Source organism: Eulemur rufifrons, chromosome 18 (assembly GCF_041146395.1).
Source record: "Eulemur rufifrons isolate Redbay chromosome 18, OSU_ERuf_1, whole genome shotgun sequence".
Lineage (NCBI taxonomy): Eukaryota > Metazoa > Chordata > Mammalia > Primates > Lemuridae > Eulemur > Eulemur rufifrons.
The window spans coordinates 61298065-61324690 of NC_091000.1; the positions used below are offsets into that span (position 1 = coordinate 61298065).

A 26626-nucleotide genomic window follows, 5' to 3' on the forward strand; every position below is an offset into this window, starting at 1 on the left:
CTCCACCCTTATGATCTAATCACGAAAGGCCCTACCTCCCAATACCATCACCTTGGGGGGTTAGGATTTCGGTATATGAATTTGGGATTGGCAGGGGACAGAAACATTCAGACCATAGCACATGGTAATGGGAAGAACTGTAGCAGAGTTGGCCTTGAGTTTGTTCTTATACAATCTCTGCTGTGACTTTGGATGAGGCACTTAACATTTTGGAACTCATCAACCACACTGTCTGCATTACAGAATTGTTGGGGGACTTACATGAAAATGTTCTGGAAAATTAAAATGTGTTATATAATGTTGTTATTGAAAAATCAGGAATAACAGTGAGGCCAAAAGGTTTTGCTTATACTGTTGAAAGGATATTTGATAGTTGGCATTATTTTTATAATACATAGTTTCTGGATTCTCAGCATGTATTATCATTTCATGGCTAAGCATCATAAGTAAATATCTTTTACATTATCTTCTCCATGAAGGAAAGTGTCTATGAGCTATTAGTATCATAGTTTATATATCAGTTATGTGACTTTTTACAGTTAAAAGGGGCAAAAAGGCACCTGGGACCCTTGATATGTCTATTGGGCACCTTTGCTTCAGTCATAAATTATGCTGCAACCACAAAGCGTTATCTTTTACTTCCATCATCATCTGGCTTCATTTGACAGTGGGGCTCTTCCTGTTCCATGTGTCTTCTTCATCCCAGGCCCCAGGCTGAAGAGCAGCCCCCATCTGGGACATGCCATAGTCCTGGCAGAGAGAAGAGCCAAAGCAGGATCCTGGGGTAGCTCTTAAAGCTTCTGTTCAGATATGGCCGGTGTTGTATCTGCTCATGTTTCGTTGGCTAGAGAAAGTCACATGTCCAAGCAGTCGGGGAGCAGCCTGTGAATACACTATCCTACTTGGTGGGAACTGCAAGTCACATGGCAAGGGCAGCGCTGTATGATTCTGTACAGGAAAGACAGAAAATAATTAGGCACAAGAGTACAATCTGCTGGCCTATGTTTATTGTAATATTCATCTAAAGGTACATATTGTTAATTTCAATTAAAATAAGCAACAATTTAGAGGAAAGCATTTACTATCAAATGAGAGCTTTGAGCTTAATGACTTCTAGGGTCCTCAGAGCTTTAATATTCTGCAATTTATATTTAGAATATCTGGAAGATGATACCATCTCATATAATTGGGGCTCCTTTCCTAAAAGTTTCGTGGGGTTTTTGTTGTACAAAAAAGTAAATAGGGATTTCTCTCGATAGCTTCTGTTTCAGTGTGCTGTATTAATGTTGTAAAAGAGCTGCCCTCCTGAAGAAGAAGGCCAGAGTGGCCCAGCCACTGCCACATTAGCACCACTGACACCACCAAGTTGGGGGACTTGGGAAGCATTGGGAGACACGGTCAGGCAGACACTGACACATAAAAGTGACCCCCAGTGTTGGAAGCCACTTGAAGTCCAAGTGGGTCCTTGGCTTTGGACAAAAAAGAATTCAGGAGTGAGCTGATAGTATAATATGAAAGCGAGTTTTATTTAGAAAATATAGAAAATCTCCACAGACAGAAGAGACTAATTCTCCCTGCAGACGAGAACTGGCTCCATGGTTCCTTTTCCCCCTCTATTTAAGCAACAGGTTAATTATAGGCTAACCATGGAAAAGAATATTCATGTCATTTCTCAGAAAGGGGAATGAGGGTTTTCCTGGAATTAGGGTGATGCCTCCTTTTAAGTAATACAGTCAAACAAGAAGTGTCCTGGTGTCAGATGCATGATGGGAGTGGGAGGTTTCCTTAGAAACGTTTATGGTAATGAGATGTATGATGAAGCTGCAAGGTCAAGAGGTGGTCAAGTTCTCCACTGTCCTCTTTCTGTGCAATTGGAACTTGTCCTGCCTCCATCTTGTTTTGATCAGGGTCACTGGAAAACTTTGTTTTGAGACTTCCTGACTCAGTTAAACAATGTCTGCACAATTAAGCAATGCCCAAGGCAATGCCCAAAGCAATGCCCGAATCAGTGCCAGAAGCAGTGCCTGCCAGTTCCCCGGCTCAACATGGGTCACTCATTTACCTGGCCTTTGCTGTCTTAGTGCCACTCACAGGTGTGTCACTGGGGCAAAAAATAGTTGTGATAATGAAGAATTGGTAAGAAATTTTATAATTTAAAATTCTGCCATTTTACTGAACTTTTACTTTGTGTTTTTGCCCCCCTTTCAGTTGTAAGAGACTGTGCATCTATGGGTGTCTTTTTTGATGTAATAATTGCAAAATTGTGTGTGTGTGGTGTTCATAGTGTTTAGAAAATATATAATTATAGACAGGAAATTTTAGAGCTGGAATGCCCTTGTTTTACAGCTATGTTAATCGCAGTCCTGTAGGTTGAGAGCTTTGCCCATGATGCACGGTTGTAGACACTGGTTTGACATTCAAACCTCTGTCTCCATTCTCCTAATCCAGGTTTTCTATACTTCAATGAGATGCATCTTTCCAAAATTTTAGTTATGTCTCTTGAACTCCTTCTAAAGTAGTCACATAGATTCTCAAATAAGCATATATATGTAAAGATATTTTTGCATCTTTTACTTCTTTGTATAAATCCTAGTGTGATACTAATTCCTAATTAGTGCTTAAATTTTTCTTAGTTTAATGTAAAATAAAGTAGCATGTTATTTAAATAGAATATGAAATTTTTTTAAAGTGCTATTCCCTTTCATATAAAACAAAATTTTGCTTTATATTTAACTTACCTAATCGGGGTACTTGTATTCTACAGGGAATTTATAAACAGTACAGTTTTAAATTTAATATGCTGAATTAAATATACAAAAATTGATTCAAAGAATGTATACAGTAAAGATGTCTATTTTCCAAGTATTATTTGGAATAATATAAATTATATTCAATAAAAAGGAATCATATAAGTCATTAGGCCAATTTTGAAGATTCATAGGATAAGTAGCACAGTGCCATGTAAATGAAGCATTTATCAAGTAAGTATTATCAGTCTATTATACGTGAACTTCATTTCACATAGCACAAATGATTTACTGACAAATATTATACTTAACACAGTAGCATTTATATTATATATTTATAATTTTCCCCTATGCTCTAGGTTGCTAGTAAAAATTTTTGAAGAGACTCTTTAATGGAAATTCATTTTATTCTTGTTTTCTTTTTTACAGGGTGTTCATAAGAATGGAAGCAGTGTTTCCTTGCCAGATTCCTTATTGCTATATCTCATGAACCTACATAATCTTGGGGAAAAGCCTGTATTTCATGATGACAAACCTGTCACCAGTATAGCAACAACAGTGTGAGGACGAAAACAAATAAAAATATAGAAGCATTCAAATTTATATTCAACAAGGAAGTCATTTTAATCAGCAATTTCTGCTGCCTTAGTTTTCCAAGATGAACCGATACACAACCATGAGGCAGCTGGGGGACGGCACCTATGGGAGTGTGCTTATGGGCAAGAACAACGAATCCGGGGAGCTGGTGGCCATCAAAAGGTACCGTGTGAGCACTGCAAAGTTCACCTTTGAAAACTCTGATCTTTGTTTTCCTTTGCTTGCTTAAGAACACATACAGGCACAGAGAGAGGTATAGTTTAGGCACCATGATAGTTTGGCTAATGAGGAATGACATTCTGAAAAAAAAAAAAACATTGCCAGAAAGGAATTCTGCTGATTCCCATGTATATTACTTTAATTTTCTGGCTTGTCCAGCCACATTGATAAAGCAGAATATTTATCTGTGAGTGCTTTTATGCACAGTACTTTTAGACTGAAGCTAAAGGTAATCTTTGGAATGTTTTTCAAATTTAAAGTGGAGTACAAAGTAGAGCTTATTATTTCTTTAAAACGATAGGCCTCAAAATCATATGGTATTCATAATGTTAAATGAGTTGTGAAAGGCCTATGGTATTTTCTAGAGCTTACCAATTAAACAGAATTAATTATTGTTAATTTAATTATCTCTTTTTAACCCACCGTGTTTATCTTTTGTTACATAACAAAATACCCCAAAGCTTAGTGATTTAAAATAAGAGCAAACATTTATTAATTCATAGAGTTTCTGTGGGTCAGGAACCTCAGGAGTGCTTAGCTGGGTGGTCCTGGCTTGGGACCTCTCATGGGGTACATTCATCTGAACCCTTGGCTGGAGCTCAGGGATCCACTTTCAAGGTGGCTCAATCTACTCGTTTGCTAGGGCTGCTGTAACAAAGTGCCACAGATGGTGGCTTAAACAACACATATTTGTTTCCTTACAATTCTGGAGGCAGAAAGTCTGAGATCAAGGTGTTGGCAGGGTTGGTTTCTTCTAAGACTGCTCTCCTTGGCTGGCAGGTGGTCGTCTTGTCTCTCTGTCTTCACATGATCTTCCCTCTGTGCGTGTCTATATCCAAATTTCCTTTAATGAGAATACCAGTTGCATCAGATTAGGACCCACCCAAAAGACTTCATTTAACCTTAATTACTTCTTTAAAGACCCTATCTTCAAATACAGTCACACTCTGAGGAACTGGGGGTTAGGATTTCAACATATAAATTTTGAGGTGACACAATTCAGCCCACAATAGGCTGCTATGATAAAAAAGCCGCAGACTGGGGGGTAAATAACAAATTTATTTTCTCACCATTCTGGAGCCTAGAAGTGTAAAATCAAGGTGTCGGCAGGGGCCTCCTGAAAGCCATAAGGGAAGGACTTATTCCAGGCCCCTCTCCCTGGCTTACAGATGCCATCTTCTCCCTGTCTCTTTGCATCATCATCTCTCTATGCCTGTCTCTGTGTCCAAATTTCTCCTTTCTATAAGGACACCAGTCGTCCTGGATTAGGGTCTGCCCTAATGACCTCACTTTAACTTGATTACCTCTGTAAAGAGCCTGTCTCCAAATACAGTCCCACACTAAGGGACTGGGGGTTAGGACTTCAACATATAAATGTTTGAGGGACACAGTTCAACACATAACACTCACTCACATGGTTGGCAAGCTTGTATCGGCTATTGGCAAGAGGCCTCAGTTCCTCTTCACATGGGCCTCTCCAGGGGGTTGCTTGAGCACCCTCGTGCCATGGCAGTTGCCTTCCACCAGAATGAGTCTTGGAGGCTGATGACCACATCAACCAAAGTATGACAACCTAAAATTTAAATACTTTAACAAATGTTTTTAAACATCATGATCTTCTAAAACATCACATGCACAAGGAAATACTTTTATAAAACATTTTTGAATAGCAGTTATTAATCAAATATGCACATGTACAATAACTGAGAATTTTATTGCATGAGCTTATTAAACTGCAATACCCATTCATGACTTAATGAATTTAAAAAATTCTTGGTTTTTTAAAAAACTCAAGATTAAGGGGGAAAAAATCCTACTATTTAGCACATAGGAATAAAAAGAAACTTTCCTAGCCTGAGAAAACCTGTATAATTCACCATCTTGACATGAAATATCAGAAGTACTGCCAGTACAGTTGGTTTTAAGCCTAGAATGCCTGCTGTCAACCTGCTGACCAGGACTGCACCAGAGATGCTACTTCCTGCAATCAGACAAAGACCACAGAAATGAGGTATAATTAGACAAAAGGTGAAAGAGCCCTTATTTGTAGATTAAATGATTGTGTAAAATCACACAAAGAAATCATTTATTATACACACATACATTCGTATATAAAAATATTTTAAAAGGCCTGGGAAGATACACGTAAAATTCATGCTAGCTGTGGTTTCAGGGAAGTAGGTAGGAGAATGAGAAGGAGGTTGGGTCTTGTGGTGTCAGGAGGGTTATTACTGTTCAGTTTTATGTGACAAAATGTTCATTATTCCTTCTGGGTGGCAAAAATGTGTGTGTTTTGTCTTTCAACTTCATAAAATTTGGAATTGGGCTGCATCTCCACAGACCTAGGTAAAGTCTTGGGAGCAGTGAGGGGTGAAACACCATAAGAAATCAAAGAGATTGAGGGCTGAGAAGAGGCCAAAAGTATATCATTGATGAATGCTTTCTGTGAATATTTATGAATGAAATATTTAAAGCCTAACCAAAGATGACTTAAATAGGGATTTATCTCACATAATAAAAAATTTTGGCACAACTGTACCATTGCATTATACACTTTTTTTTTTTGAGACAGAGTCTCACTCTGTCTCCCAGGCTAGAGTGCCGTGGCGTCATCATAGCTCACTGTAACCTCAACTCTTGGGCCCAAGCCATCCCCCTGCCTCACCCTCTGAAGTAGCTGGGACTTCAGGCATGCGCCACCATGCCCAGCTAATTTTTTCTATTTTTAGTAGAGACAGGGTCTTGCTCTTGCTCAGGCTGGTCTCGAACTCCTGACTTCAAGTGATCCACCTGCCTCGGCCTCCCAGAGTGCTAGGATTACAGGCATGAGCCACTGCACCTGGATGAATTATATACTTTAAGTGAGTAAATTGTATAGCATGTGAAAAATATCTCAATTAAGCTATTATTATTACTTTTTAAAGTCCTGAGACTTTTTAAAAATAGCCAGGGCTACTACCTTGTCTCAACGATGTTATCACAGACCTAGGCTCTTCTATCTTCAAAAAATAGCTGCTGCAGCTCCAGGCATTGAGTATGAATTCCAAGCAGGAAGAAATAGGAAGAGTTGAGTGAGGCCAGTTAGTTACTGTACTCTTTTAATTAGGGAAGCAAAAGTTTTTCCACACCCTTATCCAGAAGACTTCTGGTTACTTCTCATTGGCCAGAAGTGTGTGACATGGCACACAGGGAGGCTGGGAAACTGAGTGCTTAGCTGGGCTTTTTGTATCGCTGTATAAAAGCTGACTCTGTTAGTAAAGAGGAAGAGAAGAAAGTCTTTTGGATAGTCAACTCACAGTGTCTGCAAAATTAAGTATCCACTGTGTGCCAGACAGTGTTGTTATTTTTTTTTTCTTTTGAGACAGGGTCTTGCTCTGTTGCCCAGGTTAGAGTGCGGTGGCATCATCATAGCTCACTGCAATATCAAACTCCTGGGGTCAAGCCATCCTCCTGCTTCAGCCTCCAAGTAGCACTAACCACACTTGGCTAATATTTTTATTTTTTTGTAGAAACAGGGCCTTGCTATGTTGCCCAGACTAGTCTCAAACTCCTGGCCGGACATAATCCTCCCATCTCGGCCTCCCAAAGTGCTAGGATTACAGGTCTGAGCTACCATGCCCGGCCTCAGTGTTCTAACTTATGCAAGGATAGAACAAAAATGAATGCTTGAGAAGAGGAGGTGTCCCATAGAAGAAAATTTAAATATTCATTCAGCACAAAATTGTTAAGCTCCTGCTGTACTTAGTGCTTGGGACAAAATGAAGATGAGATAGATGCATTACAATATAGTGAAGAAGACCAACAAATTAGACAAGTTACAATATAAAGTATGCTGAGTTCTATGGTAGGGCAATATTGGGTTCTGTGGGAACACAGAGATAGGAAAGGTCTGGATTCCTTGGAGAAGTGTCATGAAAGGCTTCCCAAGAGAGTGAGACCTCAAGAAGGAGAGAAAATTATTAAAAAACAAATTAGGAGGAAGCACAGCAGGTGGTAAGAATAGTTAAGTGTGAAGGCCTGGAGGCAAGGGGGAGCGTGTGAAGGCTTGACTGAGGCTGAATAACGGAAGAAGCATGAGGGGCTGGCATGGGTCATGAGTAGGGCAGAGAAGTCGTGAGGCTAAAGGGGTGAAGTCATGAAGCCCAGTTAAGGAGTTTGTGTATCTTGAGGACTGGAAATCGTGAAGGATTTTAAGCAGAAGATGTGATCAAATTTTGGGGACTATCTCATTAGCAAAAGAGTGGAAACTACCTAACATGTACAATGAACACTGTTTGGGTGATGGGCACACTACTGCCCTGACTTAAGCATTATATAAAAGCAATCCATGTAACAAAAACATTTTTACCCCCTTAATATTTTGAAATTAAAAAAAAACAAACAAACAGAAGTTGTAAAAAAAAAAAAAAAAGTGAAAACTTGATTGAAGAGGTCAAGATTGGACACCTTGTGGTCCTTAGGAGGTCAGTGCAGTCATCTTGGTAGACGTGGTGGTGGCCTGATTTAGGAGAATAGCATTGGGGATGGACATAACTGGACACATTCAAGGGACATTTAGGAGGCAGGCTCTGTAGGAACTGGTGACGAGGTTCCGGGGGAAGGAGTCAAAGAGGGGAAGAGTCCAGGCTAACTCCTGGGATTCTGGCTTAAATGGGTAGAGGTGTTGCCGTTCATCATGACAGGGAGGGGAAATCACAGGCTTATGGGTAAATCTGAGTTCAGTTGTGGGCATAATGATTTAAGATGACTATAAGCAATTGAATAGTTGCATTTAAGCACAAATTAGAGGTCTGGCCTGATGCTTTTGGAATTGTTAGTCTACAGATGGTAGTTGAGCACTGAGAAACCCCAGCATGTAAAGGATGGGCCCTGGCACAGAGTCTTACAAAGAAGACTGAGAAGGAGCCACCAGAGAAAGCAGGAGAGTGTAGAAAATATCCAAACCCAAGGAAAAGATCTAAAGAAGGGAAAGTGCTCAACTGGAAGATGAGCGACAGTTAATGACTAAAAAGCTCTGGATTAGTTAGGAATGCATCTTGCTGCAAGTAACAAATACCTAAATTAATAGCAAGTAACAGAACTGAAGACTTAAGTAGGAGTTTATTTTTTTGACATATCAGGAAATCTGGAATTTGATGATTCCAGAGCTCTTTTGTGGCTCAACAGTGCACCCAAGGAATCCAGACCTTTCCTATCTTCATACTGAATGGTTAGCATTTTTTTTTGTCCTCAAATGTGTCACCTAATGGCCACATTATGGCTATTTCCCCTTTAGGCATTACATCCATGTTCAAGGTGGGAGGAGGAGAGAATAATACCAGCAACCTCTTCTCTCATCTTTTATCAGGTAGTGATCTTTCTTTCCCAGGAGCCCCCAAGGACTTCCCCTCACATCTTGTTGGCTGGCACTGGCCACATGGTCTCCCTTACTTCCCAAGGAGGCCAAGAAAGTGAGCATATTCACTCTTCCAGCCTCTGTACCAGGAGGAAAAAGGACAGGGGCTGGAAATGGCCGTCTGGTATCCAAATGATACCATCTGCCATGGTGCTCCTTGGATTTGGGGCACCTGACATGACTGGTGGCTGTGGTGAGTGTCGTTCCAGTGGAACAGTAGAAGAAATAGGCCAGAGTGCGGTAGGCAAGGAACAGCAGGAGGCGCAGTGGTGGAGGCATTGAGCCTGGAAGAGTTGTGAAGAATGCGTACTGAGTTACCAAGAGAGTCACAAAAGGATTGCCAAGTATGGATAACAGTCCACCTTCAATTATCTTTGATTACATGGGATGAATATGAAAGTGGAGCTACTGGGAACATTTACATGACTTTTCTTCCCATCTTTACCCATCTATATGGAAAGCAGACTGGAGGAAGGCAAGGCAGGAGTGGTGGGATGTTGGGAGAGGGGGACATTCAGAATATGTGTGTGCTCTTGAGAGGGGAGTGGTGAAGGGCTGACGAGGGGCCCAGGCTGGCTGGGGAGGTAAGGTAAGCCAGGCCACCGGCAATTGTAGGAGTAGCCGAGAGTTGAATGAGAGGGCGTATAAAGCAGTTTCCAGGGTGAAGGTGGTGAAAGGATAGGAGGTTACGGTCAGAGTCTGAGGTTGTAATGGTTGAGGTCTTGGAGAGCAGAACCATTCCTCACGATGAGGCGTTTATGAGTGACTGTGGCAGGGCAGAGGAGTTAAGGACCTGTGAAGCCTGGCTGCTGGCAGGATTGTCAATGTGAATATTCACTGTGGCCATCACTCCTTAGGGTTCTGGACAAGACAGAATCTTAGGATAGTTTTTGGTCTTATGTTGCCTACGAGAGTCATGCAGGAAGGCTTTGCCATTTCTCTTAAGCCTGGTACAATGGAATAAACTTTACCTGAAAGTTACAGTTATTAGACCCCTTATTCTCCATTCTTATTCCTACTGGTTACCAAAACAACTCACATCCCATAGTATCCAATCATCTTATGCTTGGTGGTATAAAATTTTAGGCACTTCCAATTTAGGCCATAAATATTCTAAGTATAATACTTTGGATAACACTTTAAATCCATCCATCCCTTTTCCCAAAAATCAAAAATAAATTCCATATTGAATACGCTTTGTGTAACAGATGAAGAAGAGCTGCCTATCCTTAATCTTCAAAGTGGGCAGTAAGCATGTCTCCTTGAAGGAAAAATTATTTGGAAGAAGGTATTTTCAGTCTAAAAATCTTTTAAACAGAAGAACCAGGAGTTAGGTATTGCGGGGGTGGTGTCTGTTAGAATTAGATGTGCTCGGTTAAGAATGATGTTGAGGAGAGAGCAGAGGCTGAGCGCTAGCCCAGTATGGAGCTGGCCTGGAGGAACGAGGGTGCGGTACGGCAGTTGGTAGAGGATGGAGAGGGTGCTATATTTGCCAGTGTGAACATGGGGAAGAAAGTTAGTGCTTAATTTAGTAGGCAAAGCTTCTGAGCAGTCTAGCATTGCAGTCAGAACTGGCTGGGATGTGTTAGAGGGTGAGCGGTTAGACGTTGGGGGAACACTATAAAGAAGAAAATGAAAGGGCCCTTTTGAAAATTTCCTTTGGGGAGTTTGAATTGAGGTCACTGGACAGAAACCTTGTCTTATCTGCTACCATTTTTCAAAAAAGCTATAACCTACAATTCATGCTAGAGGAAGGTGGTAAGTCCCTCACCTCATTCAGTGAACAAATATTTATTAAGGCCTCTGCCCTTTAAGGACTTGAGAGACAATTCCATTTCTGAGGGTCGCCTGTCTAGGGGGCAGGTCCTCATGAGCTCACCTGTGGGCATAGAAATTCATTCCATCATTTAGCAAATATTTATTGAGCATCTACTATGTGTCACAACCAATCTAGGCATAAGGGAGTGTCCCTAAGGAGCTTACTTTTGGGAACAGGGGGTAAATAAGCATATTATATAGTATGTTAGAAGGTGATAAATGCTATGGAGAAAAAGAGCAGGAAAGATGACCGAGTAATAGCACTACCATTTTCTTACGATGAGTAGCTGGCAATAGCAATGAAAATTAGTACAGGGCATTAAAGAAATAAGAATCAGCCCGAAATAGCCTTTTATTTCCTCTAAGCAGCTAGCTATCTCTGTCTGCCCAGAACATCTTTTTCTGTCTTTATAGGCTGGGACCTTCTGTCTTTCAGGTCTCAGTTGAAATGTTGTCTTATCAAAAGGGCCTGGCTATTAAATCTTTAAAAGATCCCTTTGTTCTGTCTCATGGTCCTTATAACTAATCTGTATGTGTGTTATGTATTAACTCATCTAAAATCATTTCTTCTGTTAGATGGGAAGCCATCTTTAACTTGTTCATTGCCCTGGCATGAAGTAGATGTTGTGTAAATTAATATATGAAAGAAGAGGGCAAGGAACCTAAAAGGAAATACCTCTTCTTAGCTATTCTAAGAAATTGGTTTGTCTTTGGGATAATTATTTTGCAAGGAAACATGTTTGTTGTAGATAGATACATGCGTCACCTTAGGGAAGTATTGCTGAGAAGTGGTAATTGCTGGAAAGAAAGCCGGATTTTGGTAAATGTGGATGAAGAGAGCAGACTTTACAAGTAGGACAAAAATTTCAATTATTAATGAATTATGAAAAGTAACTTGAATATATTTTTATCTGGTTTCTAAAAGATTGGATACTTTTTAAATTCTGAAATTACTTTTTAGGAATCACAACAGATTATATGTGCAGCTTCGGATGGATACAATCATTTTATTAAACTACTTTTATAGCTGTACTTAAATTGACTTCTGTTTTATTTTAAATTCATCATTGTGCTACATTTACCTTTTGCACTCTAGAAAGACGTTTTATAAATCTATAGCACGGAAAGGTATCTTTTAATAGGCCAGTAAACCCTTGATTTCATCAAGCTTCTTCGTAAATTTCTGGGACCTGAATGACTATAAGTGAAATTCTGATTCACTAAGGATATTTTAGAAATAATAGCAGCAATGCCCTTCATGTCTTATCATAGTCAATCATAGCTATTGGTAAAAATGAAACCATCTAGTAGTTATTGAGTGCCGAGCGAAGCAATTTGCAACAGGTTTTTCTCATGCAATAATTTCTACTTCATGGCTAGCTAAGGCATTTGAGGCACCAAGAGGTCACTAGGTGAACTTGTCCAAGGTCATACACTCAGTGAGCATCTGAGCAAGGCTTTGAGTCCGGGCAGTGCGATTTTACAGCCCACATTCTTGACCATGATGTTGTGTTGCCAAGTGTTTACTCGTTTCCTTACCTGTGTACTATACCCTCATAGAGGGTATAATTATAATTTCTGGACTGTAAGAATTATTCTAATTAATAAAGGCAATTCTAAGCTTCCTATCTTCTAGAATGCCTCAACAAGAGATTATAATGCTAAATGAAAGCAGTGGGACATATTTAGTTTTTATTTTTTACAATCTAGCCTTGCAATTCTCATATCTGATTATGAGAATTTTTTTTAGAATGTGAATCTTATTTTTTCTTATCTCCTGTTTTGTGTGATAACTAAAAATCTGTTCATATAAAACACAACCACTATTTATGGCGCATATAGTAGAAATACTTCATTACCCTAAATACTCTTTTGATATATTTATCTCTAATGATAACCGACATTGGGATGGAAGAGGGGAAATAACAAAATTCAAGAAAGCAATTTCTAAAGTTTGGTTACTTCTGAATTTTTACTAACTTTAAATCACTTAACTTTATGAGTCTCTTGTCTAAAACTGAGGTAATGATATAAAAGTTGTCAGATCAAATCACTGACTAAATTTGCTACCAAAATTTGTGGTTTCTTTTCCTACCCACCTCTGAAGTATAGTGTTTCAAATTTATCTCTCAAGTTTCAGAAAGACAGGAAATTTGTAAGAGGCCCCTTTAGAAAAGCACAATTAACCTGATTAGAGAAATGTGAAGAACTCACCCAGAAAGGAAGATTAATGGTAACTTTTTCATCTTTTTGTTAAAGCAGAATTTCAGATATGATATAGACACGAGCCTTTACCAAGTAGCCTTGAGATAGAAGGGAGGGGATTTCCTTCCAAGGATGAGGGACTAGAGATAGAGCTTCCCCAGAGGGAACCAGTGTTAGAGTAAGACAGCCAGCGGTGTAATTTGTGTCTTGGAATCCTCAGTCCCTGTACACTAAACTTTTTAAATTTATTTTAGGATGAAGAGAAAGTTCTATTCTTGGGATGAATGTATGAACTTAAGAGAAGTTAAGGTAAAATCCTAAAGATGAAAAGAACCCAAGAAGGCCTTAACTCCACTCATGCCCAGGACAGTAGCTGAGATTATTCTGTTCTCTGTGGGAAGCATTCCAAAGATACTTGTGTTTATGTTTATCCTTTATCTTCCTAAAGTAAAGTAATTTCTCATTTCTTCTTGTTCTGGTGTCAGTGGAGAACAGAGTACAATTATACTCTCATATTTGAAAGTTCATTTTTACTTTTAAAACCTCACTTTATTGTAAGTAATCTAGAGATAAAAAAGAGCATTTTAATTCATATTATCAAAGGAAAGTCAACTTTTTAAATTACTACATGCCATTTCCTTATATTTTATGCTTACAGACTTGGATAAACTTCTGGAGACTTCTGCATGGCGTGTGACATGGTTAAGGCAGACAAAAGTTAGACCCTATTTAACAAACTGAGACGAAAATGTGATAGATTGAAATGTTTGGTAGCTATTGTTGACTTGGTTTGTTGTTGCACTTAGCATTCATTTCTTAAATCAGTTATTGCTTGCTTTAAATAGATGTTCTAAGAGATTTTAAAATTATGTAGATATTAAAATGTAATTCATTAATGAATCCAGAAGAAATGGAAAGTTACTTAAGGTAATTATCATACTTATCATTGATGAGATTTTGTCAACTTCTTATAACTTTTCTTTAAGAAATGTTAATGGTTATTCGTTGTTTTTCAGTCTCTGAAAAAACTTAACCATGCCAATGTGATTAAACTGAAAGAAGTTATCAGAGAAAATGACCATCTTTATTTTGTATTTGAATATATGAAAGAAAACCTCTATCAATTAATGAAAGATAGGTATGTTTTTATTCTATAAAAATTGTAATTTTTTCCCTACTTTTTCCTCCATGAGTTTTTTGGATCCTTTCAATATGTCATACTTTGTAATATGTAGGTTTATCACTCCAAGAGGTAGATTTAAATTAATTAGTTCTGTTATTTCTATCAAAGAGTAGCATTTAACATTGAAGAATCAGCTATGACATAGCCACCATTTTTCTGTTATAAATCCTTAAAAGTCAAGGGCAATATTTCCTATAAACACACATACTTATACTTTTAAAAATAAAAATCTATCTATAGTATTCAGTAATAAAGCCGGCCTTGGGCGCTACTGAGAAAGTTATCTCTCTTGTTCTCCTAAGCAACTTGTGAAACGCTGATGAAAGAATGAATGGAGAAAGGAATGAAGTAGCTTTTAAGAAAGGGTCTAAGAAACTTACTAATTAGGATGCATAAGTGAATGATAAAACTTCATGTGTTACCATTTCCAAGGAAATTCTCATTTTAATTTCTAACACATTAACTGCCATGTGAGTTACATTTAACTCATGTGAGTTCTGAGCCTGGGGCCTCCTGAAGCAAAACCTGGGCAAAACCCTGCAGTTTGTTTCGAGAAAATCTTAACTTGTTGATGTTCCTATTGTTACAACTAATACTGAAAATTTAGTACTAAAAATGTGGATTAAATGAATAGAAATTAATAAATTTCATTTTTCTATTTATTTTTACCTTTAAATTACAATTAAGTCAAGAAAAACACTTTACCCTTTTGAACTGTTTTTCACATTTTCACATTAGTTTTTACATTACTAATTTTCAAGTTTTTGTATTACTTTTTTGAAAACAACACAAAACAATAAAAAAATTTTCATTAAATTAGAAAGGATCGTTTTGTTTTCAAAGTTTTTATTCTATTTTCATAATAAAACACCATGGCACCTAGGAAAAATTTTTTTTCTAATGTGGCAGTCAGTGTGTTAAACGTGTGGGCAGGATCTCTGAAGAGAGAGCGTCAGTCTTTTGCCATGGCCTTGGGGAGATAATGTTCTGGTGATGGTGGTTCTGGTCACATCTAGGAGATTAAAGTCTGTTTTGCCTGCTTTTATAGTGAGAGCTGTTCAGCAAAAGACCCTAAAATACTTAGAAATAAAGTAATTTTCCACTGTGATGATTTCTGTTTCTTTCACACACACACACACACACACACACACACACGGTCTAAGGATGGTAAGTGAATTTTTCTGTAATCATATTTTTTCTTCTTTCAAAACATATTTATTGAATGCCTGTTGTGTTTCAGGCTGACATCACTATGATGTTAATATCAGTTAAAATAAAAGTAAATTTCTACCCCAAAATCAGTTTTTATTTTTCTAGAGTCCTTTCTAGCCCTTGTATGTAGGCATGCATGCTTTTTACTTAGTTGTAATTTTAATGATAATAAAATTTTTTATTGGATTCATTCACTTAGAAGTACTTTCTTATGCAGATACATAGTCTTTATAGTTACCGTAAACATTATATTCTGTTCAATAGCTATACTAAGCTTCACTTTTTTCCTTGAACTATTTAAAATAAATGACTGTCAATGGGAGAATAAGTTGGTAATTATAGTATATAGTACTGATGGAATTATTATGTAGCCATTAAAGGTGATAATTATAAAGATTATGAAAATGCTTATAAGTGGAAAAACAAATCAAAATTGTATTTATGTAACATTGATACATCATATAAAAGTTATGCATGCAAATGATTAGGACTGGATTAGAATACTGAAAATCAAAAGTTTCTTAATCAGGTGGTGGGATTATGGGTAATCTTACCTTTTCAGCTTCTAATAAATTTTGTACTTTAAAATATATGAAATGAAAAATATATATATGAAATATCAAGATATACTTGTGGATGAAAAAAATTAAATACAATACATGAAATATATTTTCATCTGATTTTTAGGATATGTATAAATCTGACAATTGAAGTGGTTAAAGAAATATCAAATAAACACTACAGAGAATCAGGTTTTGAATTATGATTCAATTCTAGATTTCTAAATTAAATGGAAATAAAGGTATATTCTTAGAATTTTATTTAATATCTAAGAATAAATTTGACTATTAACAACTGTACATGATGAAGGCTATTTGAGGTTAAGCTATATTTTTACATTTTGTTTTGAGTAGTTTAACTTCCTGAAACATTATTTTGAAGATTAAAAATTAATCTAAAAGCCCTTTTTGAATTTTATTCAAGTAAGCCACTTTTCCACTTCAATTGAAGACCAATATACATAAACCTTTGCACTGATGCTATGATTGTACTTTCAGCATATAGCATTTTTTTTATAAATTGTTGGTAAGAATAAAAATATTTACTTTAAAATTTATAGCTTATGAAAGTAAGTTTTAAAAATACTTCACTAACATATGATCAATATTATTTTCTAGTTTGAGTTAAGACCAGTGTTTATCTTTCTCTGTCTATTGTGTGTTTCTGGTCCATTTGGTGTCTTAATGATTTCAATGGTGGGACATTTTATCATATAATATAGTCATATAATGTAGAAAAATAGGCCATTTCCTGCATGTTGAAAGCATTTTTAATTGATCCTTTAAATTAATCCAATCAATCATGCTGAAATAAAGATGTTAGAAAATGTTGAAATTATGTTAATGTTTAAAAGCTTAAAGTGATAACCTCTAAAACATAGTATGGCCTCAGGATCGAAGAATTAGTTGCTGATCACTTTAATTGGTGGCCTGGCAGAGATTAATATTTCTGCCCTAGTTAAGCCCTTATTAGGATCTTACTTTAGACTCTGTAAGTACCATAAAAAGCTGCACTGTCCAATACAGTAGCCAGTAACCAGATGTGGCTATTGAGCTCTTGAAATATCTGAACTGAGCTGTGTTGTAAATGTAATATAAATTACACACCAGATTTTGAAAACTTGGTACAAAAATTAAATTTATTAATCTTATATTGATTGCCTGTTGAAATAATATTTGATATACATTAGGTTAAATTAAATATATTGTTAAAATTAATTTCACCTATTTCATTTGCTTTTTTAAATGTAGCTACTAGAAAAATGGTAGGGACGTTAAGTCAGTGATCCCCCAACTTTTTGGCACAGGCTTGGGCGGAGTGCAGGGCCCGAGCTCAGGCGGTGGTATCACCGCTGTAAATACAGATAGATGAGGCTTCTTTGGCTCGCCCACCACTTACCTCCTGCTGTGCGCTCCCCACACACACTTTCTTAATTTTCATGGAAGACAATTTTTCCACGGACGGTTGGGGTGGGGTAGGAGGCGGTGGAGCTCTGCGGCCGGAGAGTTGGGGACCGCAGACGTAAGTGGCTCTTTTGTGGCTCTTATATTTCTATTGTATAGATGTGTGGCTCCAATATGCAGAATACAACTGAAGCATTTATGGCCTGAAAACTCCTAAAGCCTACAAGATACAGCTTTGCGTGCTTGGTTTATCTGATAGTGATTCAGTTTTCCAATTTACTTTGCTCTTCTTGGGACAGTTTAGAATTTAGGTATTGAATATTTGTGTGATATATTTAGTTTGGGATTTGAGTTTTAGCCAAACTTAAAAATGGAAAAAAAAAAAACCCTAATTTTCACGTTTTAAATTTATGACTTTTAAAACTATAAATCTATAAATCATAGCTTTAGCCAGTATCATGAGGCCAGCAGAGGTGCCAAGACAGGAGGAATATAAGTCTTTGGATTGGTTGGTTGCTTGCTTAACAGTATTACGTGACTCTGTGTTCATTTCTTCACAGAAACAAGTTTTTCCCTGAGTCAGTCATCAGAAATATTATGTATCAAATATTACAAGGCCTGGCTTTTATCCATAAACATGGTAGGTTTCTTTTTAAGTCTCATTTCTCTGCCTCTTTAGATTACTGTCAAGATTGTACACAGAAATTGTATATGAGCTGTTAAATAATATTCTAGTAGATAACTACAAGTTTGTGGTACATGCCTATATATACTGACTTTTTTATTTAAAAGAATTTAGAATTTCTTTAGTCCTGTATGATATAAAATGGAATTTCTATAATTTATAACTCTCTTGCTATCATAATCTATAACTATTAAAAATTGAATTTTTTAACAGTTTGATCATCAGACCTTGGTCATCATAAACCCAACCTGCAACCTCATTTCCCTAATTTATTATGAAATGAAAAAAAAAGTTCTTCTTTTGGAAAAGATTAGACTGCTTTGATCTAGTATGACCAGTTATTAACATTTAAAAAGTTTAAATGGTGGAGTGTGTTATAGTTTTCCTCAGTATTTACATTTAGTTGTGTCTATTCCCTGAGTAGAATTAAAGCAAGTACTTGTTCTATTTTCTATGAATTTCTTGTTTATATATTTTAATTTATGCAGTTTTTGCATATCTATCAAACCAAAGTGGTTATTAGTCTAAAAAGTGAATGGCATTATTTTTAATGAACATTTGTTTAGAATCACTAGATGTGTAGATATTAGAGAAGTTTGTGCCAAACCATTGCTGCATTCTGAGCATAGGCCCTCAACAGTCGCCATTGGTCTCCTTTCATGTCTCATCCTATATTTTATATTTTCTTTTGTTCTTTCTCCTTTAACTGCTACAGAAAATAATTTATCTTCTAGAAATGCTATTCAGGATTCCATATAAGTATGTTAGGAACATTTCTCAATCCTTAATTTTTTATTTCTGCCATATAAACTATTGGGGGGTTTAAAAAGTCTCAATCACATGATAATATACAAGAATCCATTGGTAAATATCAGTAATTTATTAGTTACATGGAAATAAAAATATGTTTTTCAATCAAATGGATTCTGATCTTTAATTTGTTTTAAACTCTGATCAACATGATAAGTCTTGATATTTGCCTGGGTTGATTTATACTATCAGCAGCTTCTTTTTTTTTTTTTTGAGACAGAGTCTCGCTCTGTTGCCCAGGCTAGAGTGCCGTGGCGTGAGCCTAGCTCACAGCAACCTCAAACTCTTGGGCTTAAGCAATCCTACTGCCTCAGCCTCCCGGGTAGCTGGGACTACAGGCATGCGCCACCATGCCCGGCTAATTTTTTCTATATATATTTTAGTTGGCCAGATAATTTCTTTCTATTTTTAGTAGAGACGGGGTCTCGCTCTTGCTCAGGCTAGTCTCGAACTCCTGACCTTGAGCTATCCACCCGCCTCGGCCTCCCAGAGTGCTAGGATTACAGGCGTGAGCCACCGCGCCCAGCCACTATCAGCAACTTCTAAAACATAAGGGGTTGAAGGAGGAAGTTTGTTTAGAATTTAAAAATTGTGGCTGAAAGTAAATAACATACGAATAGTTTAGAGTTGAGTATATATAGTTAGTTGACTACATAGTGATTTGGGAAACCAGGCTTTAAGAACAATTAGACATTTTTACAAAAGCCAAATTATTCTTGTTGTAGTTAAACATCTCAGATGTAATACTTCAAGAAAATAGATATTTTTAAATAGTTGCTGTCAAAAAATGAGACTAATATTTAGTTAAAATAGAACTAAATTACCAATGTATTTATATTAGGATCGGGAGAACCTCAACTGGACAGATATGTAACTGGCTTAATTCTCTAAGACTTTCTGGACTAATGTCACTTTGCTCTACCATCGCATTTCTGTTCCTGTCTTTGCATTACAGAAGTGCAGTGGATTTCTCTTGGATGTTAGTGAAATGTATTTTACCAACTGTTTTGAGTAGGAATCCCACATAAACTTGGAATACAAAACTGTTACACATGTCAAAAACGTAGAGCCCATGCTGGCTTTGAAGTGTTAAAAAGTTTAGGCTCAGAAAATCTTCCTAGCCCCAGAGCTACATTAAAACCCTCTTCTAATGACCACCTACCCCCCCGCTTCCTCGCAAGGCCGTTAGAATCCCATCTGTGTACAAAACAGTATGCTTTATTTTATTTATTTATTTTGAGACAGAGTCTCACTCTGTTGCCCGGGCTAGAGTGCTGTGGCGTCAGCCTAGCTCACAGCAACCTCAAACTCCTGGGCTCAAGCAATCCTCCTGCCTCAGCCTCCCTCGTAGCTGGGACTACAGGCATGTGCCACCATGTCCAGCTAATTTTTTCTATATATTTTTAGTTGTCTGGTTAATTTCTTTCTATTTTTTAGTAGAGACGGGGTCTCGCTCTTGCTCAGGTTGGTCTCTAACTCCTGACCTTGAGCGAGCCTCCTGCCTCGGCCTCCCAGAGTGCTAGGATTACAACATATGCTTTAGATCACCCTTAGGAAAAGACTTCCTTAAAAACAAAGCTGATTTGCAAGAAGGGCTTTAATTCTTTCCCTCGAGGTTTTCTGTCTCATTTTCTTTGGGATGCCCAGTAGCTTTGGTAACTAACCGTTTATTTTGTATATTGAATTAGTAATATAAGCATTATAATTATTGGAGTTTTCAATGACATAGCTATCGAGGAGAACCGAACATGAGATAAAATAACTTTAAGTGAAGAAATTGGTTATAACGTGTGGAGTTCCATTTTTGTCTAATGGGCTTTTCAAACAAGTGGCGTATACTCAAGGAATCAGCTGCACTGACTTAAGGCTGATTAGGAAGTGCTCCCCACGCATTATTAGGCTACTTCTCTATGGGCCTCAGCCTCCTCATCTGTTACACAGTAGTGATAACAATACCTCCTTAAGGTAGTTGTGCAAATTAATGGAGATAAATCATAATGTGGTCATATCTATAGCAGTGCCTGAACCTACTGGAGTCACAAGTAAAAATACATGTAGGCTGGGCGTGCTGGCTCACACCTGTAATCCTGGCACTCTGGAGGCCAAGGGGGGAGGATTGCTTGAGCTCAGGAGTTTGAGGTTGTTGTGAGCTATGAGGACACCACTGCACTCTATCAGGAGCACCAGAGTGAGACTCTGTCTCAAAAAAAGAATCTAAAAAAAATTTTAAAAATTAAACATATATGTTAAATGGGTAGTTATTTTTATGGTCTTACATACTGTGTCAACTTTCTTGCCAAGTCATTTTGAAAGCATGGTCCTATATCCCATCACTTTTTAGGGAATAAATGCTTTCTTTTTTAAGGTCATGCTTCTAATTATGATAGGCTAAATTATATTGTTTATAAATCAAATAAAGCGATGTTTAAACATGATTTATTGTTTTTTCTCTCTGTGTTACCAAGGCTTTTTTCATAGGGACATGAAACCAGAAAACTTGCTTTGTATGGGTCCAGAACTTGTGAAAATTGCTGATTTTGGACTTGCAAGAGAATTAAGGTCACAGCCACCATATACTGATTATGTCTCTACCAGATGGTGAGTAGTTTTATGCAACTCTCCTGAGGCATAAGTCTATGCTGAAGTTTTCCTACAGTGGATTATTACATATCTTTCTGGAGGCTCCATGTAGAACTGAATTTTGTATTCTTTAAAGAGAGAGGATTGATTCATTACCATTCTGATCAATGGAAAAAGAAGGAAAAAGAATTTCATTATTCATGCAACAAGTATTTATCGAACACCTACTATGTGCCGGATATTATTTTAGGCACAGAGAACACAGCAATGAACAAACATAAGAGAAAAATCTTTTCCTCATGCTGCTTACATGTGCTGCTTACAATACAAACAAATTAAAAATATTATGAGTCACCAACATAGCCAAAAAGTAGAAACAACCCAAATGTTCATCTCTGATGGATAAGTAAATATGCTACATCCATATGATGGAATATTATTCAGCAATAAAAAGATGAAATACTGATTTATGCTCCAACATGGACGAACCTTGCAAACATTACCTAAGTGAAAAGAGCCAGTCACAAAGGACCAGATAGCCTAAGATTGCACTGATATGAAATGTCCAGAGTAGGCAAATCTATAGAGACAGAAAGTGGGTTAGTGGTTGCCTAGGGCTGGGGACATAGGAAGATAGATGGATAAGAGGCATGGGGTTTCTTTTGGGGTTAATGAAAACGGTCTAAAATTGATTGTGATGCACAGCTCTGTGACTATACTAAAAGCCATTGAATTGTACACTTTAAATGGATGAATTGTATATTATGTAAATTATATCTCAATAAAGCTGTTAAAAATATTTGTCAAAGTACAGTAAGTCATCCCTTAACTCTGTCGATAGGTTCTCAAACTGCACCTTTAAGTGAAACAACATATAACAAAACAAATTTTCCCATGAGCTAATTGACATAAACAAGAGTGAAGTTCCTATGGCATATTTCTGGTCATAAAAACATCACTGAACTTCTAAATAAAGATCAAAACGCTTCTAATACTAAACATTGAAATAAATGTGAGCTATACATACATTTAAGAAAGATTAACAAAAACAAGGAAAATAATTATTTACCTGTTTGTTGCCGTTCAGGGTCGTGGGTGGCCAGAGCCTGTCCCAGTAACTTAGGGCCAAGGTAGGGCCCAGCCCTGGCTTGCACACTGTCCCATCACAGGGCGTACTCACACACGCACCCATGCTCAGAGCCCGTAGACACACCAGTTTGTCTGATATGCACGTCTTTGGGATGTGGGTTGGAACTGAAGGACCCGGAGAAAGCCCACGCAGATGTGGGAGGGAACGTGCAAACTCCACACAGACAGGGGCCCCGGCTGCGAAGCAGTTTTTTTCCTCACCAACGTTATAACAAAACGACGACGTTGACCATAGTGATGTTATTTGAGGACCTACTGTGCCCTGAATGAAAGCAAAAAGACAGCATTATAAAACATTTGGACTGAAATATTTATAGATTTCAACATGAAAAAAGGAATTAGAATTGAGAATATCTTCCGTTTACCAGACTTTGTGTTGGACTTACCAGGTACCTTTGCTCTTGTAATTATTTGTCTCAATTAACAATATTGTTGTCTGCAGAGAGGAGTCAATGGAGGGTGTCAGTACTTTCAAAATGATAAAAAGAAGAAAAGACATCCACTACTCAGGGATAATCTTTGTTAATATTTTTGTTTTCTGTCCTCCATGTGAATATATACTGGATCAAATAATGCTTTATAACATGGTTTTTCTCCCTTTTTTCTTAATACGTGGGATAGCACTTATTTCCATATTTAGTCATTTGAGTTCCAGTCTCAGGCTATGTGGACATTTCACTTACATTTGTCTCCAGCCCCACTCGTTGTTTGTGGTCAGGGAACGTATGTTATGTCCGGTTGTCCCCAGCACTTTGTACAAAGCCCTGAAACACAGAAGGCACTTAATACCTGTTCCTTGATGGCAGCGCATGACCAAACAGAGCAGAATGCCACTGCCCACCCATGTTTCAAATTACAATCGAAGTAGCCATTTTTGTTTTGTTTCTGTTTTCATAGGTATCGTGCTCCTGAAGTTTTGTTAAGATCTTCAGTTTATAGCTCTCCCATTGATGTGTGGGCTGTTGGAAGTATAATGGCTGAATTATATACATTGAGGCCACTTTTCCCAGGGACAAGTGAGGTTGATGAAATCTTTAAGATTTGCCAAGTTTTAGGGACTCCCAAAAAGGTAAGTACTCTTGTCCCTAAGTTGTTATAACTTTTGATTATTTATAACTTGCTACTTTGCTTTTAATTGTATAACTTTTGATTATAACTTTAGCCTAGATATCTGATATTTTACTTTTAAACAGGCACATACTTTAATGGTTAATTTTCTTATCATCTTTATATTTCTTTTTATTGGGGCGGGATAAGGATTTCAAGAAGCCAGAATCCCACCAGACTGAAGAAAAAAGGTGCTTTTTAAAAGAACTTAAGGAAATTCTGTATATTTAGAGTGTAACTTTGGGTTGATGACCAGCTGACAACTACATAGACAACCTGCTTAGGCTCGTTCCTCCCTGCTCTGTGATTGTCCCTTGGCATCAGCTCTTTAACCCCTGGTGCCCTGGACCTTAACCCTTTCTTGTTTCCTTTTATATAACTCTACTGTGGGTATTCTACTTCTTGAACTGAGTACTTTTTGATTAGCTGTTATATTTCAGCTAGACCTTACTTTCTGAGATGTGCTTAATAAGTGTAAGTGTGTATAATTACATCCTAATTAAATTAGTATGCGTCTTGTTAACATTAGACAAGCGAATGTAGATATCAAAGCTTTGACATGATTGTCACTTCCCAGTTATGTGCAATTTTTAACACTGGATGCCTGTATATAATAATAATTAGGATCTTTGTGTAGTAATCAGCCTTTTTGTAAAGCACTTGCCCGTATTTGTTCAAAGTCACCCAGGTATCATCATCATCATCATCATCATCGTCATCATCAAAACCAGACAGGAGTTTAATATTTTAAAATTTATTAAAGTGCTTTCTCATTTTTTCCTGTCATTCAATTTCTTTCTATACTGTTTGCAGCATTCAATGAATTATATATGTGGTCTGTTATTTATATGAATCGACATTAAAATGTTCACACATGAATGATTTCCATATTACTATTCTGTTTTTAAATGGATTACTAAAAACAAGTTTTCTTTCTGCTCTCTCCCACCCACACTGATATGTTCCTTGAACAGAGTGACTGGCCTGAAGGATACCAGCTCGCATCCTCTATGAATTTCCGCTTTCCCCAATGTGTTCCTATAAACTTAAAAACTCTTATTCCAAATGCCAGTAATGAAGCTATTCAGCTTATGACTGACATGTTGAATTGGGATCCAAAGAAACGACCAAGAGCAAGCCAGGTACGATGAATCTCACTGTTACACCTTTTTAAAATTTTGAGGTTTTACAATATTAGGGATGTTTTCATTTACAAAGACACGTCTATTCTCAACAAAAGTTTCAGCAAAAGAATTAAGCCCTAAAGCATCCAGTGTATATAATGAATTAATTTCTAGGCATATAAGATCCATGGGAAAATTGCAAAAATAGCCACTGCAGTGGTTTTCTGTGTTTTGTGGTTCAAATAAAGAATCCTCTGTGGTTGAGGCTGAAAGGAATTAATCTGTTATGGTAAAAATTTATACATGTGGCAGATTAATTAAGAAGGAACTTGTCATGGGTAACAAAAAGGCACCTCTTTAATCATTTAGCACAGTAGACTTTTCTGTGCCGTCTTTACGGTTTAGAGGTGGGATTCTTGATCACTTCACACAACAGTATCATCCCTCCCTAGGACTTGAAATAATGTTCAGTCTCTGGCTCCCACAATACGGCAGCATTGTGACACCACACTTTGTTCCTTTGTGACTAACCTGCTAACATCTACAGATGCATAGCAAGTCTTCTGGCCTTTAAAACACCATGCTTTTATCTCACGACATCTCTATGGTTCTCCTGGAGAGAGTTGGAACCCATTATATTAAGTGAAGTATCCCAAGAATGGAAAAACAAGCATCACGTGTACTCACCAGAAAATTGGTTTCCCTGATCATCACCTAAATACACATCTGGGAACGACACCAATCGGATATCAGACTGAGGTGGGGGGTGGGGGAGGGGATGGGTGTATGCCTACACAATGAGTGCATTGCGCACCGTTTGGGGAATGGTCACGCTTGAAGGTGCTGACTCAGGAAGAGGGGGTGGGGAAGGGAGGGATATATACCTACATGATGGGTGCAACGCGCACTACCTGGGGAACAGACACGCCTAGAGCTCTGACTTGGGGGGAAAGGCGGTACATGGGCAACGTATGTAACCTGCAATTCTGTATCCCCCATAACAATAAGATGAAATAAAAAAAAAAAACCCATGCTTTTATCTCAAAGGGCTTCGATAAAAAATGATAAAGTTTGTTGTATTATCATTGAAATAATTATATGTCAAAATTACAAAAAATTATTTTGCTTGTTTGATTAAACTTGAGAAAATGCGTTCTAAAAGTCATCTGGAAGAAAAATGGGAAAGACTAGTCAAGATGAGTTAAAACAAGAATAAGTAGTTAGAGAGTGTTGATGGGGTAGACAGCTTGCCCCATCAGATAGTAGAGTAATCTGTAAGTGACAATAATAACAACAGTGAAAGTACTGGCATCCAAGTTGACAAATAGCTCAGTGTCGCAGAATGTGTAAGGAAAAGATAGACGTGGTGCCATCAATGGGGGAAGGACTGTTCAGGGAATGATACCAGGACAATTCACTAACTCTTAGGGAAAAGTAAATTTAGGTTCTTACCACTTACCATACTTTACAAATAGATAACAGAAGGATTAAATTTAAAAAGTGTAAAAAAAAAAAAAAAAAACCCTTTAGAAACTAATGGAAAGCATACATGCATGCTCGATCTCAAGGTAAGAAAAATGGATATAAAAGTTATAAAAGAAACCACAAAAGGAAAACTCAGAAGATTTGATTACAAAAAAATTAAAATTTTTTCTATGCAAAAATCTTAAAATGGAAAAACAAGATAGCAAAATTTACTTTTAACAAGTATGACAGTGTTAGTATCCTTAACATAAGGTTCCTACAAAAACATAAGAAAATAATGTTTGTATATTTTCTAATCTTTCTAAATATTCATTATCTTTGTAATAAAGATATAATAGGTTTTCGA

General features: G+C 37.2%; 1 protein-coding gene across 3 annotated transcripts in view; it reads left to right on the forward strand.

The window, feature by feature from the left end:
• Positions 1-3405: 3405 nt before the first annotated feature.
• Positions 3406-26626, forward strand: part of MAK (male germ cell associated kinase) — a 48210-nt gene continuing 24989 nt past the window's right edge. For all 3 annotated transcript variants that reach the window (XM_069493368.1, XM_069493369.1, XM_069493370.1), the window contains exons 1-7: positions 3406-3506; positions 13236-13290; positions 13998-14119; positions 17901-17980; positions 21301-21433; positions 23462-23633; positions 24646-24813. In XM_069493368.1, coding sequence (XP_069349469.1) covers positions 3406-3506; positions 13236-13290; positions 13998-14119; positions 17901-17980; positions 21301-21433; positions 23462-23633; positions 24646-24813 — 831 coding nt within the window. The remainder of the gene's footprint in view (positions 3507-13235; positions 13291-13997; positions 14120-17900; positions 17981-21300; positions 21434-23461; positions 23634-24645; positions 24814-26626) is intronic.